Source organism: Paroedura picta, chromosome 2 (assembly GCF_049243985.1).
Source record: "Paroedura picta isolate Pp20150507F chromosome 2, Ppicta_v3.0, whole genome shotgun sequence".
Classification (NCBI taxonomy): Eukaryota; Metazoa; Chordata; class Lepidosauria; order Squamata; family Gekkonidae; genus Paroedura; species Paroedura picta.
In genome coordinates this window covers 91,569,385-91,582,344 of record NC_135370.1, presented here as the reverse complement: position 1 = coordinate 91,582,344, position 12,960 = coordinate 91,569,385, and the positions used below count along the sequence as shown (strand labels likewise).

Here is a 12,960-nt window from a genome sequence, read left to right as displayed (position 1 = left end):
CCATAGCAACGAATCTAGGTAGATTCGTTGCAACGGAGAGACCCATCCAGCTGCCTAATGTGAGCTGTCGTTTGATCGTATGATCGTTGCCACGCTGCCTCGAGTGATAAAAAAAAAATCCCCCCCCTCTCACGGGCCCGATTTTCGGCTGAATTAATGTGTAAAAAATAAAGGGACTTTATTTCAGCAAACGGGCTTTTATGTGGTTTGTGCTTAGTGACTAAAGGTAAAGGACTGAAGCCAGGGAAGCCTCTAAACAGAAAGAGGCTCGCTGGTGCGTTTATCCCCGCTCGCTCGGAGAAAAAAAAATGGCGATCGCTTCGCCGGAAGTTTGGAGGACAGGCTCAGGAGGAGGGACGTTGAAGAAACCGCAACAATGGTAACGCACAGGTCTTTATCGCTAGTGTTACAGATTGTTTGCAAGAGTGTAGCGCTTTCCGGAGGGTGAATCCACTTTTTGGGATTCCCCTGAAAGCGCTACAATGAAGCGCTTTTTGCTGATCGGTTTCAGGAGTGTTGCAGATTGTCTACGACGTCGTGCGTTAAGGCAAATCAATAGCGTTTCCAATTAGCAACCATTGTGCGATTTTGAAGCCGTGCAAAAAGCCCCTCAGTTCCCAAGTCTTTCTGCTCAACTGACACTAACCAATCAAATTCCCCAAAGCAGCTTGTCACTGAAGGCTCTTGGTCTCTGAGGCATTAACCATTACTTTACAGTCCATTACAATTGTATACAGTATATTATGAGTTTTTAAAATGCAGTCCATTACACATGCCATTAACATGAGATCAGTGAACTTATGGTTTTAAGGCTGTAAGTATAATTACACCTTCCAGAGAATAATCCCCAATGAATAAAGGACTAGACCTATTTACGATTGCATTGTAAGATTAAGTATTTAAGTATTAAAATGCAGCTACATAACCCCCATTCACATTTTCTTATTTGAGTATGAAAATTCTATGTGATAGTTTCATATAGTCACTGTAATAATTAGAGCATGGAATACAGGTTTGCACATAAACATTATAAATGAAGTGAGGGCATAGTACTTTTTAGAACTGCAATGGGCTCAATGAAACAGAAACTAAGTGAAGAGAAATTTATCAGATTTGAAACCTATTTAGGTTAATCACATTTCTAGACCAGTGGATTCCGAACATTCCTAAGAGTTTTTTCTTCTACCAATTATTTGGAAAAAGACAGTCATTATTACACATGATAAAGTAAATAGGTTACCAAAAAACCCCATGGATTCTCAGTTGTTTCATAATCAACTTCTCCACAAGATTGAAAAAAAAAAATCTCTAAGTCTCACTGAATGTTTAGTTATACAAAAGAAAATATTGTTGTAATGTTCCCTTCAACATTCAGCTTAAACCTATAGACCAAAGATAATGGTTATATGGGCCCATAATGAGTTAAGCTGAAAGAGAAAAACTGGGTGACTGTCACACTGTTCTAGTAATGAAAGTTAATGCCCATTCATCATTCTGACTTGCAATCTAGTTCTAAAACCAATTACTCCTATAGTAACCACTCAGATCTACACAGGGAGACCTGGCTGAGATTCTACTAGGTAATTCTATGTGACAAAACCTCCAGTGATTGCTATCCTGATTTATGATGCTGCAACCACTAATGATTTGCCATCGTGGTAGCATAGCTGCTCATCGTTATGCATATGTACCTGCCATTAAGTTTTAACTGACCAATGGCAACCCCAGCAAGGCAAGTGAGGAGCACAGGTAGTTTGCTTCTGCCTTACCTTGCAGAATGGTCTCCTATTCTGGTGGTCTCCCATCCATGTACCAACCCTACTTAGATTTAGAACTGATGAGATTCAACTATACTTTGCTGCCTTCCCTCCCATTTCATCATTATCATCATTATACATATATAAATGTGTATGTATAATAAATATTGATGCAGCATGTTTTAGGATGAGGTAACACTTTTGGGATGCTGCCACCCAGAAGTCACAACTGGCTAGTGCACAAACCATGGAAGTAAAGCAGGAGTCCCTCATTAAAAGTGAGTGACACATGACAATAATTATCTTAAAAAACTGTGGACTGCAATAAATGAATAAATAAATCTCCTTTTGTATGGCTTTGCTGTAGGCAGAAAAGATCTGCAAGTAGTTATGGAATTATATGAGTGTCCTTGTACATTTCAGTCAGACTGACAATATGCTGACTCTGTTTTAGGAAATGGAACACTAATGTCTAAATCCTTTGTCAAGGATCAATTCAGTTAAACTAGTTAAGTGATCTATTAGCCAAGATTGTTAAATTTCAACCAATCAGAATCTAATAACAGAATTTAAACCTATGCACATAAAGTATACCATTTTGCCAGTTTACATCCTTTTTAGATGACAGATTATTTGACAGGTGTTTGATGAGTGTGCATGCAACATGAATGCTTATACCGAGAATTAAACTTTTGTTAGTCCTCAAGAAGTCACAGGGCTCAAATTTTGTTTTATTGCTTCAGGTTACCCACCAGAGGTTATTTTTGTGTACAGCTGTTGATTGATACTGATCATTAGCTAATAGCGTGAAGAAATTTCATGCAGCATTTTTGCCTTCTCTCTAGCAACCCCCTGACAATTCCATTGTTTTATTAATCACGATCATGTCAGTTTGTGGAGAATTAGAATAAGAGGTGGCACAGCTAGAGAATGCATTGGATTGTTAAATCCAGATGAGCATACAATGACTGCAAATTTTCAATAAATGTCATCACATGAGCTGTACACTGTGCTAAGCATAAAAGGGAAGTATGCAAAATGTTATAGCCTTATATTTGATGCCCAAGTTAAAAAAATTGTTAGACATTTACCCTGCTCATTTTTGTTATGATTCAAGACACCTAGCCTAAAATATAACTCTGTTTACAATGAAGAATTAAATGCATTTATAGTTCATGTGCTAGTTGTTGTTTTATTCAGTTGACATTCACCAGATGATGTAGCTACTCTTGGCCAATACAACCCCCTGAATCCAGCAAAAGAATCATGTAATGCATTCCACAAAGGCAGAGCCTGCATTACATAAGAGCTAATCTATTCAAGAAGCTGGGAGGTTTGTAAGTGGATTCACCCAGCATTTTAAATTGTATTTACTTATTTAATTCATTAATATCCCACCTTTCTGCCTTATGTGGACCGAAAGCAACTTACTCCCTTCTCCTGTCTTTTATTTTTGCAACAATGCTGGGAGGTAGGTTAGGTTGAGAGCATATAACTAACCCAAGATCATCCAGTGAGCTTTCATGGCATGTGTGGGATTCAGTCTTGGCTTTTTCATTTTCTAGAACTCTTAACTACCATTTGGATTGTGTCTCTGACTGGCGGTAGAAAGGATTTAAGGCTTCCCATGCATGATTTTGCCAATCAAATGCACCTGTCTCCCCTGGTTGTTATTAGCCTTGGAAGCATCCATTCTTTGCCAGTCTTTTTTTCAGTTCTAAGGCTTCTTACAGTAGGGATGGCAATTTCGGTTGCTGAAATAATGTGGGTCAGAGACAAATCCCATCTCTCCTCATACTAAATGATCCTAATTCAGATGAGGGCTTGATTTGGCTCTAATTTACTTTAAGAAACACTAGGGAGATCCATTCACAGATCACTCAGCAATTCATGCAGCCTGGCCCTAAATGTATCTTTACAAATGCTTGAGGAAAAGATACAATATTCTAGTTCAGCAATATAGTGGAGACTGGAGGGGGCCCAAGTGGAACAGAATGAGCCAAAAAAGGCATTCACAGGGCCCCATCCCCTCTAGACGGAGGAGCTGCTCAGGCCACGTGCCTCTCTTGCGGTTTCACTGTTGCTTAGTCTTTCCTCCCTGTCCACTGGCTCTTCATGGGGAAGGGGGGCATCAAGGGCCAGTGACTTTATCAGAGGACAGCAACTGGCTGCACTGGTGTGTGCTACTCAGAGGCATCACTGGATGTTGGTAACTGATTGGTGGGTGATGTCAGGATTGCTATAGCATACTTGTTATGCCATCTGTGCTTTGCAAATGGGTTCATGTTGTTAACTTCCACACACACACAGAAACAAACAGAACATTCATACAGAATAGAGTAGCAGTGCTGCTTTTCTGTCAGCAGCTGGCCATCTGCACTGAAACAGCCTTCAGGATTGTGCTGTGAATCACTTCACCCTGAATCACAGATGCATATAGTGAATTAACCTGAAAGTGTACGTATTTTGTATGCATATGATTTTGGGGCAGAAGGAAAAAATTGCAAATATAAGCCGCTTCTTCCGGGCAAAGAGTAGGGGTCACTGAGGGAGCTAATACTTAATTTTCTGTGTTGTGCCTGTTAGATGCCTTTTCATATTGATTTTATCAATTTATACTGTATATAATCTACTTTAAGAAAGGCAGTAATAAACAAACCAAGCTAGTATGGGTTGAAAGTGCTCTATATAGACAAAGAAAAGGATCAGCATAAATGTACTATTCCTAAGATTACCCCAAAGAAACTAGGAACTGCCAGTCAGCAATGCTAGTAGAGTTGGGGTGGGGTGGGGTGGATTTGAGGAAGCCTGCTCATGCTGGAGTTCAAAGCACCAGGCAAATGATCTATTCTATGCCTTAGTTACATCCAGATTTTACTACTGCAGTGCACTTTACTGGGCCTATACTTGAAGTTGCAGCTACTTCAGAATAATGCAGCTGGATATCTGGTCATATGTGACCCCAATAGTACAGCAATTACACTGGCTACCCAACTACTAACTTAAATGGACTCCGGGGAATGGTAGAGGACAGGAAGGCCTGGAGGATCATTGTCCATGGGGTCGCAATGGGTCGGACATGACTTCGCACCTAACAACAACCCAACTACTCACTTCAAGAAGGACGTAGATAAAATTGAAAGGGTACAGAGAACAACAAGGATGATCTGGGCCCAAGGGACCAAGCCCTATGAAGATAGGTTGAGGGACTTGGGAATGTTCAGCCTGGAGAAAAGGAGGTTGAGAGGGGACATGATAGCCCTCTTTAAGTATTTGAAAGGTTGTCACTTGGAGGAGGGCAGGATGCTGTTCCCATTGGCTGCAGAGGAAATACAACGATATAGGCTAGATATCAGGAAAAAAAATTCAGTCAGAGTAGTTCAGCAGTGGAATAGGCTGCCTAAGGAGGTGGTGAGCTCCCCCTCACTGGCAGTCTTCAAGCAAAGGTTGGATACACACGTTTCTTGGATGCTTTGGGCTGATCCTGCGTTGAGCAGGGGGTTGGACTAGATGGCCTGTATGGCCCCTTCCAACTCTATGATTCTACTCCCAAGCCAAATTCGAGGTGTTTTTTAAAAAGCAGCTTTAAAGCCCTACATCAGGGGTAGTCAAACTGCGGCCCTCCAGATGTTCATGGACTACAATTCCCATGAGCTGGCAGGGGCTCATGGGAATTGTAGTATATGGACATCTGAAGGGCCACAGTTTGACTACCCCTGCCCTACATGATTTGGGACTGGATTATCTGAAGGGCCATTCTCCCATATATTGCTCACCAGATATTAAAACCACGGGGTTTAATATCTTGACTGTCCCATCAATCAAACCCACTTTTGGTGGGTACAGGAGAGCCTTTTCAGTGGCAGCCCCACAATTACGGAACCTTCGTAGCAAGGTAAACTCATCCCCTCACTTTCAGTCTTAAGGGGGTGACTGAAGATGCCTTTATTGAGGACTGCATTTAGTTATGTTTAGTAGCAGTTCTGAGTAGTGATTTTAAAGTTGGGTTTTTTATGTTTAAAGTATTTTATTCGATATGTTTTCTCTATGTTTGTAAGTGTCTTTGAGCTCCCCAAGAAAGAATAGCAGATAATAAATAGGCTTGCTGTATCGTTTGGTACCCTTGCTACCAGGGCACTATGCAACAGCACTACAGAAGCCCAGCGCCCATATAAGGCACGCTAATATGGTTTAGGAAAAGGGAGGAGGGGCTCCTGGAGAATTCATATCTAAACATGCCTCCTCAAGGCCTGGAGAGATTTTGTCGAGGACCATTAATCTTCTCCCCTGGCTGAAAAAAAGCGATTTGGGGAATGCCCGTGGCCAGGTGCGTCTAGGTACAAGCGACCCGCCCTGCCTCTGCGCGGTGAACCCGGACCTACATAAAGCAGTGGGGAGAGACGAAGCGCTCTCCTTCCCTCGCGAGCTAATTCCAGGTCACATTCAAAAGCTCGGAACTTATTGGAAGGCCCAGCTGCGGTGAATTCCTCCGCGCCGCTACGGAGACGCCGCGTCGCACCTTTGGCAAGGGAAGGCAGCGGCAGCTCCTGGGGTGAAGCCGCCATGGCCGAGCCGAGCCCGAAAAGGTTCAAGAGCGGCCTGCCCTTGTGCACCGTCCAGCGCCACGGCAGCGCGCTTCGCCAGCTGGTGAAGCAGAATTTCCCGCCCGTGGTGGAGGAAGGCTTGTGCGGGGTCACCAGCGCCCTGCTGGAAGTCGCCTACGTCTTCCAGATGCTGGTAAGGCCTCCGCGTAACCACAGCGCGCGCTGCTCTCGGCTCTCTTCTGGCCCAGACGGCGCCCTTCAGCAGCAGCTACTGCGAAATGAAACCGGGTCTCCCGCTCGCTCTCCCAGGCTCCTCCCCCGACGTCCACGATGCCTGAGCCTTTCCGGAAGACCCTCTTCTCATGCTCGCCCCCCCCCCCCGTCCCCGGGGACTCCTCTACTAGGTAGTGGAGCTAGCTCATCAGGGTACTTTTTCAGTTTTGCTGATTGGCTCATAAAGCAGTGCACACCACTTGATAGAGTTGCCACCTCATCTGGAAAAAAAAATCTTTTCTCATGATAAGGGCCCCCTCTGTTAAATGGACAAGACATTTTACTCCAGGTTAGTTGACAGCCCTACTAGTAAGTCAAAAGACGCTATGCATATAGAGCAGGGGTAGTCAAACTGTGGCCCTCCAGATGTCCATGGACTACACTTCCCATGAGCCCCTGCCAGCGTTTGCTGGCAGGGGCTCATGGGAATTGTAGTCCATGGACATCTGGAGGGCCACAGTTTGACTACCCCTGATAAAGAGTTTTAATGGCATGTAAAAATCCATGTGATCTTGTTAACATCCTGTGCCTCATTTAGCTATAAAGTTAATACAGCCAATCAGCCATGAGGCACAGGTAGATTGGTTGTGTCAGCTTGCTTTTGCTGCATGAGTGCTGGCCTGCTGATGAAAATAATTACTTTGCATGCTTCAGCACACGATAGTTCCATAGCCTTGGCAGGTGTTGAGGCTTTAAAAAGTTGCCTAGATCAGTGGTCCTCAACCTTTTTACCAGCGGGGACCGGTCAACGCTTAACAATTTTGCTGAAGCCCAGGGGGTGGTAGTCTTTTGCTGAGGGATGTCGCCGCTGCCACCTGAGCCCCTACTTCACTTGCTTTCCTGCCAGAACCCTGACATCCTGCTGCCTGCTGGGTGACGCTGCCAGCAGCAGCTGTGCAGTGCCATGCTGAGGGGGAGCCCCCGCTATGGCAGCCGCTGGAGAGCACCAAATATGAGCCAGTGGCAGAGTGGCAGGGCAGCCCCGAAGGCAGCTACCGGGGAGGAGGACAAGGGCGAGCCGCCGCCCGGTACTGACTAATCTACAGACCGGTCCCGGCCCCCGGACTGGGGGTTGGGGACCACTGGCCTAGATAGTGCAGCCCCATAGCAAGCCTCCTTGCCACAATGGCATCATGTTTAAAGCAGGCCATTGTTTTTTAATCAAATTAAGGTGTCCAGCATGCCGGCAGACCCTTTTATTATTTCCACATTCCAAGGCTAAGTGTTGTCCTGGCATTGAAAATAGGTTTTGTCTGAGCCCTGGTAAATTATAACTTATATCCCCCATGATTTTTGTGCATGGGAAGACTGGCACACCCAGATGTTCAAAGTCTCTGTCATCCACTGCCCCTGCATCCTATGACAGAAGCACATTCTCTTCTTCCGGTCATTGTCAGCTGCTCTTGAAGGACTTTTCCTCCAAGCAGTTCTGATCTACATACTTCTGCAACTTGCTCTACCCTTATGCTTGATCCGGTGCAGAACTCCACTGCCAGGATTCTCACTAAGACATCATGGAGATCTTATATCCGGCCGGTACTCCAAGAACTCGCCTGGCTCCCAGTTGAATTCTGGATTAAGCTTAAGGTTTTGGTAATCTCCTTTAAGGCCATACGCGGTCTGGGCCCAGTGTATCTGAGAGACCGCCTCCCTGCCTATACCCCCAGAAGAGCGCTATGCTCCACCACTTCCAACAGGCTGTGGATCCCTGGCCCTAAAGAGGCACGTTGGACCTCATCAAGGGTCAGGGCCTTTTCAGTCCTGGCCCCCACCTGGTGGAATGAGCTCCCTGAAGAGATCAGAGCCCTGCCAGAACTTCCACAATTCCGCAGGGCCTGCAAAAAGGAGCTCTTCCACCAGGCATTGGTGAGGCCTACTGACCCATAACATCTACAGGTCCCCCCCAGACTGAGAGATCGAACCTACTGAGGGAATGTCAAAGTTATTGTCGAAATACTGTTCCAGTTGTTCTAGTTATGTTATTGTTATATTGATTTTGATAGTGTTCTATATCAATGTTCCAAAATGTTTTATGTAAACTGCCCAGAGCTGTAGGGAAGGGTAAAAGAACTGTTGAAGGCAAATTCAGAATGAATAGAATGCAGTATGACACAATTGAAGAAGTAAAGGTAGCAAAATTAACACCAAGCTGAAAGGTGATTATGACATCATTCAGCTGTTACATCTCTTTGAAAAAGGGAAAACTGGACAGTGCTACATTGATTAAATATAAGTTGCAAATCAAAATGTCTACGGCCTCAAAATATAAATGCATACTTTGTTCTCATAATGAATGTGAAAAAAATGAATTTTTATTTTACATATCAGCTGTCTACTCTTGAATTTCCTATTGTCTCTTTTCTGTTAGGTAAACTGCTGGGTGATCACAAAACGAATATCAGTATTCTTACTATGTGAGAAAGTGAAATAAATAAAGATGTGTTTAGTTGAGAAAAAAACACAGTCTTTACAGGCAGTGTGTTTTGTTGTGTCAGAAGTCTGAGGTAAAGAAGTGAATATTAGATTAGAAAGATAGTGTGTGTGTGAAGTGCTGTAATGTTGCACTGATTTAGGGCAACCCCGGAGGATTTTCAAAGCAAGAGGCTTAATAAAAGCCGCTTCCTCTGCATAGCAACCCCATTCTTTTTTGGTCGTCTCCCATCCAAGTACTGATCAGGGCTGACTCTACATATAGCTTCTGAGATCTGATGAGACTGGCTTGGGAGCCAGGAGCCAGGGTGCTTAAGGAGGGAGAACATAATATGTATTAGGAAGTAGGGGTTTGGGGAATAGTAGCAATCTCAGTCCTGCATCTTGCATTAGGAGAGTAGCATGGTTAAATGTAAAAAAATGTATACATGTAAAAACTATGTGGGAAAAGCAAGATCACACAGTAATTTCAGAGGCTGTGGAGGATGTATATCCAGCTTCCCCTTGTGTTTTCTACTATTACAGGGAGTTACAACGGATGTAAGCCACAGTGAGTGGCAGCTCTGCAGCCTGATTCATCTAATTTTACCCTCTTCACTGCTGCTTCTTAGACATCCACATTTCTTGCAACCAACACTATGTCTAATTATATAGCTGTGGGATCCTTTGCCTTCACACATATTTGCTGTTGAAATGCACCCTGATTCAGCAAGAGATATCTGTGTGTGCTTAAATAATCTTGTATGTTTATTGCTAGTACAACTGATTAAAAGCTGCAGTTTCTTTTAGTGTGCATGTGTGCTTTTTATATGTGCTGCAATGAGTGTTTTTATTTTGTTTGTAAACTCCAGGGTGAAATCTTTGATCTCTCTGATATGAGTCTACCAAATGTCTCAAAATTCTTCTGGGAACAGGCAAAGGAGGAGAAAGAAGCAGCAGAAGTACTGATAAAATACCAGCATGATAGGGGAGGCCTGTACTGTACCAAGGTTATCCAGGTATAAGGCTATCAAAATATTTTCTTATTTCCTAGACTATTCTTTCAACAGCAGGTAATTATCCAACTTTTAACTAGTATGCATAAAGAGTGACATCCTCTCTTTCTCTCCTCTTGAACTTTTACATTGTGCTTTTAAATTGTTTTTATGATTTCATAATGCTTTAACTGTTAGCAACTTTGGTGGCCCTGATGAAGATAGAAAGGCAGATAATATTTATTTTTAAATTTTAATTTAATTTATAAAATGTGTCAGCATCAGATCTTTAGTGGCTTGGCTGACATAAGGCATAAAAGTGACTATAAATCTTGTCAGTATCCTTGGTACATATATTAATTTGTCATAATTGCATCCTTCACTATTTCCAAGATGGATGCAGTTTCTTTTTTACCCCATCTGCAATTTTTGTTGTGCTATTTGTAATTCCAGAAACCACCCAATGTGTATATAAATGGTGTGGCAGCAGCTCTGGAAGTTGCCTTAACACAGTGGAAGATGTTGGCAGGCTATTTTGAGGACCTTTATGCTCTGAGTATCAAGAACTCAGACCCCCACACTGCAAACACAATTAAGAAGCAATTTCTAGTGCCGAAGATCCAGAAGATCAAGCTGATGGGAGATCTAATTACTAATGCTTATAGGCTTAGAAGTGCTCAAGATGACAGAGGTGACCTTGAAAACTATCTTATAGACCGTTTACAAAAAGAACTAAGGATTGAACCAGACATTGAAGCTCACTGCACTCCCAGTAAACCACTTCAGAAATGTGCAGGAACTGCAAAGATGATGTAGCAGTTGGCCAGAGGAGTTCCCACATCAGAATAATAACATAAAGCCAAAATACTCCATTGCTATCCCTCTCATTCACAGTGGAAAGACTTAAGGGAGGAAGATCAAAGGCAAGAACATAAATGACAATAGACTGCTTGGGAACAGTAACCTCCCACTGCATAGCAGCTTTGGGATATTCATACATCACTGATTTGACCTAGTGTAGGTGTCTATGGATTTATGTGATGATATAATTTCTCAAAGCAGTATTCCCATAAACAGAGTAATTGTACAGTCACCTTTGAATAATTAGTCATTTTGTTGGATATGCCACAATTGAGAGGACACTTGTTTTTATCTTTAGTAAAACAGTTAAGCCACAGTTTAGCTGGGAGGTGAATTTCCTTGAGGGAAAAACAGTTAAGCAACAGTTAAGCCAAGAGACAAATTTCCTCCAGGCCAGGCTGGCCAAGGATTCTGTTATGATTCTAATTGCAAGATCTTGGTACCCTGTACCAACTAATCAGATTAACTACTGTACACTTTAATTGTCTTCTAGCACAAGTGAGAAGGGCTCAGTGAGGGGTACAGCAGAGCATTGCAATCTTTGCACACATTTTTAGAAACTTTCCAGATTTGGCTTATTTGGGGCCCATTGATGTTATATGAAGGTCGTATCACTTACTAGAATTATTACTTTCATTTATACTAAGAGTTACTGCCATCCATGTGCAGTACACAGTCTGGAGTGTAAAGTATATCCAGTTTTAATCAAGGATTAGAGCAACTAGATTCAGGCCAATGGTAATAGCTTGCTTTTTCTACTATGAAACAAAATTATTTTTCATAAAGTATTTTTGTGAAATTACTAAGCTAATTAGATTTGTCTTAATGGTTGCTTAGATGAGCTTCCTCTACTTTAGTGTGTGTGTATATATATATATATAATATATATAATATATATATATTTGCTACCAAAATTATGTTATATATCACACAGCACATAATATAGGAAGAATAAAATTATTTTTATTGTTGTGTTTAGATATTTTTGTTAGGGACTTTTAATAGGAGGTATTTTTACTGCATGTTCAGTATATCTGCAATAAAAATAATGTTTACATTTTTTATACCTGCAATAAAGCTTTCTTCTGTTCTTCTAGAAGAGTATATTGTTTTGTTGAAGTAGGTAGAAACACATATAGGAATAAATGTACTGTATTTGCTGGCATATAAGACTATTTTTTCCCCCTGAAAAACATGCCTCCAAGTGGGGGGGGGGTCGTCCTATACGCCGGGTGCACTTCAGTTGGGATAGACATAGCTGCCCATAGTGGCCTCCCGATGGGGTGCCAGCCTTTTTGGCGTGACAGGCCCGTTCTGCTCGGCAGGAAGCAGCGGCACTCCGGCCCGCCCCTTGTCTACGCAGAGCTTGCACATGCGCACTTGCGCACTAGTGCCTTTCACAGGGAGATGCAGGGGTGGGCCGGGTATATAACAAACTCTATATTTTGAGTGAAAATATTGGGGAGTCGTCTTATACGCCCAGTCGTTTTATACGCTGGCAAATACGGTACTTCTTAACAGTAGCTAATATCCTGAACAGTGGTGAAGGAGAAACCACTGTCAGGATGGGGAACCATGGTTTGAGGAGGATTTACAAACCATGAAGGATAAGATTAGAACTATGCCCCAAAACCCAAACATTACAGGATTTTCTCCAGTTTCTCTGCTTGTCAGGTGACAAATAGTGGTAGCTAATGTCTCTCATGTCTTGTGCTTTCTCTGCCTTCACTGTATATTTGGATTCTTAATCAGGTTTTAGGCAACAAGTCATTGTTAGCCACTTTAATCAGCCAGAGAGAACGTATTATTATTAGCACGGGATTCCTTTATCACTAGTAAATACATAATAACTATATTTACTGTCTAAACTGACTTTAAATTGGAAATATTTTAACTAAATGACACAGCCCTAAGTTTTTGATCACAGCTCCCAGGGCATTATTCCCTGTGCCCAAAGAAATGTCAAATGTATCACATCTTGATGTAATTCTTCCTCTGTGGAGCTCTGGGTGGCTATTTGGGTCTCCCCTTCCTTATTTTATCCTCACAACAGGTCATTGTGGGAGGTTCAACAGAGAGAGTAGGGATTGCAACCTGGGTCTGCAATTTAAGCTGAACAAT

The 12,960-nt window shown here is 42.6% G+C and overlaps 1 protein-coding gene and 1 long non-coding RNA gene across 4 annotated transcripts in view; one reads left to right on the top strand and one right to left on the bottom strand.

Annotated features, from left to right (window-relative positions):
- Window positions 1-12,960, bottom strand: part of LOC143829957 (uncharacterized) — a 151,999-nt gene that overhangs the window by 128,195 nt on the left and 10,844 nt on the right. The gene's annotated exons all lie outside the window — the stretch shown is intronic.
- LOC143829956 (ferritin light chain-like) lies at window positions 5,985-11,938 on the top strand. Its single transcript, XM_077321600.1, has 3 exons — window positions 5,985-6,494; window positions 9,856-10,002; window positions 10,432-11,938. Exons 1-3 carry the CDS (start codon window positions 6,321-6,323, stop codon window positions 10,792-10,794), a joined length of 684 nt encoding a protein of 227 aa, XP_077177715.1. The 5' UTR covers window positions 5,985-6,320; the 3' UTR covers window positions 10,795-11,938.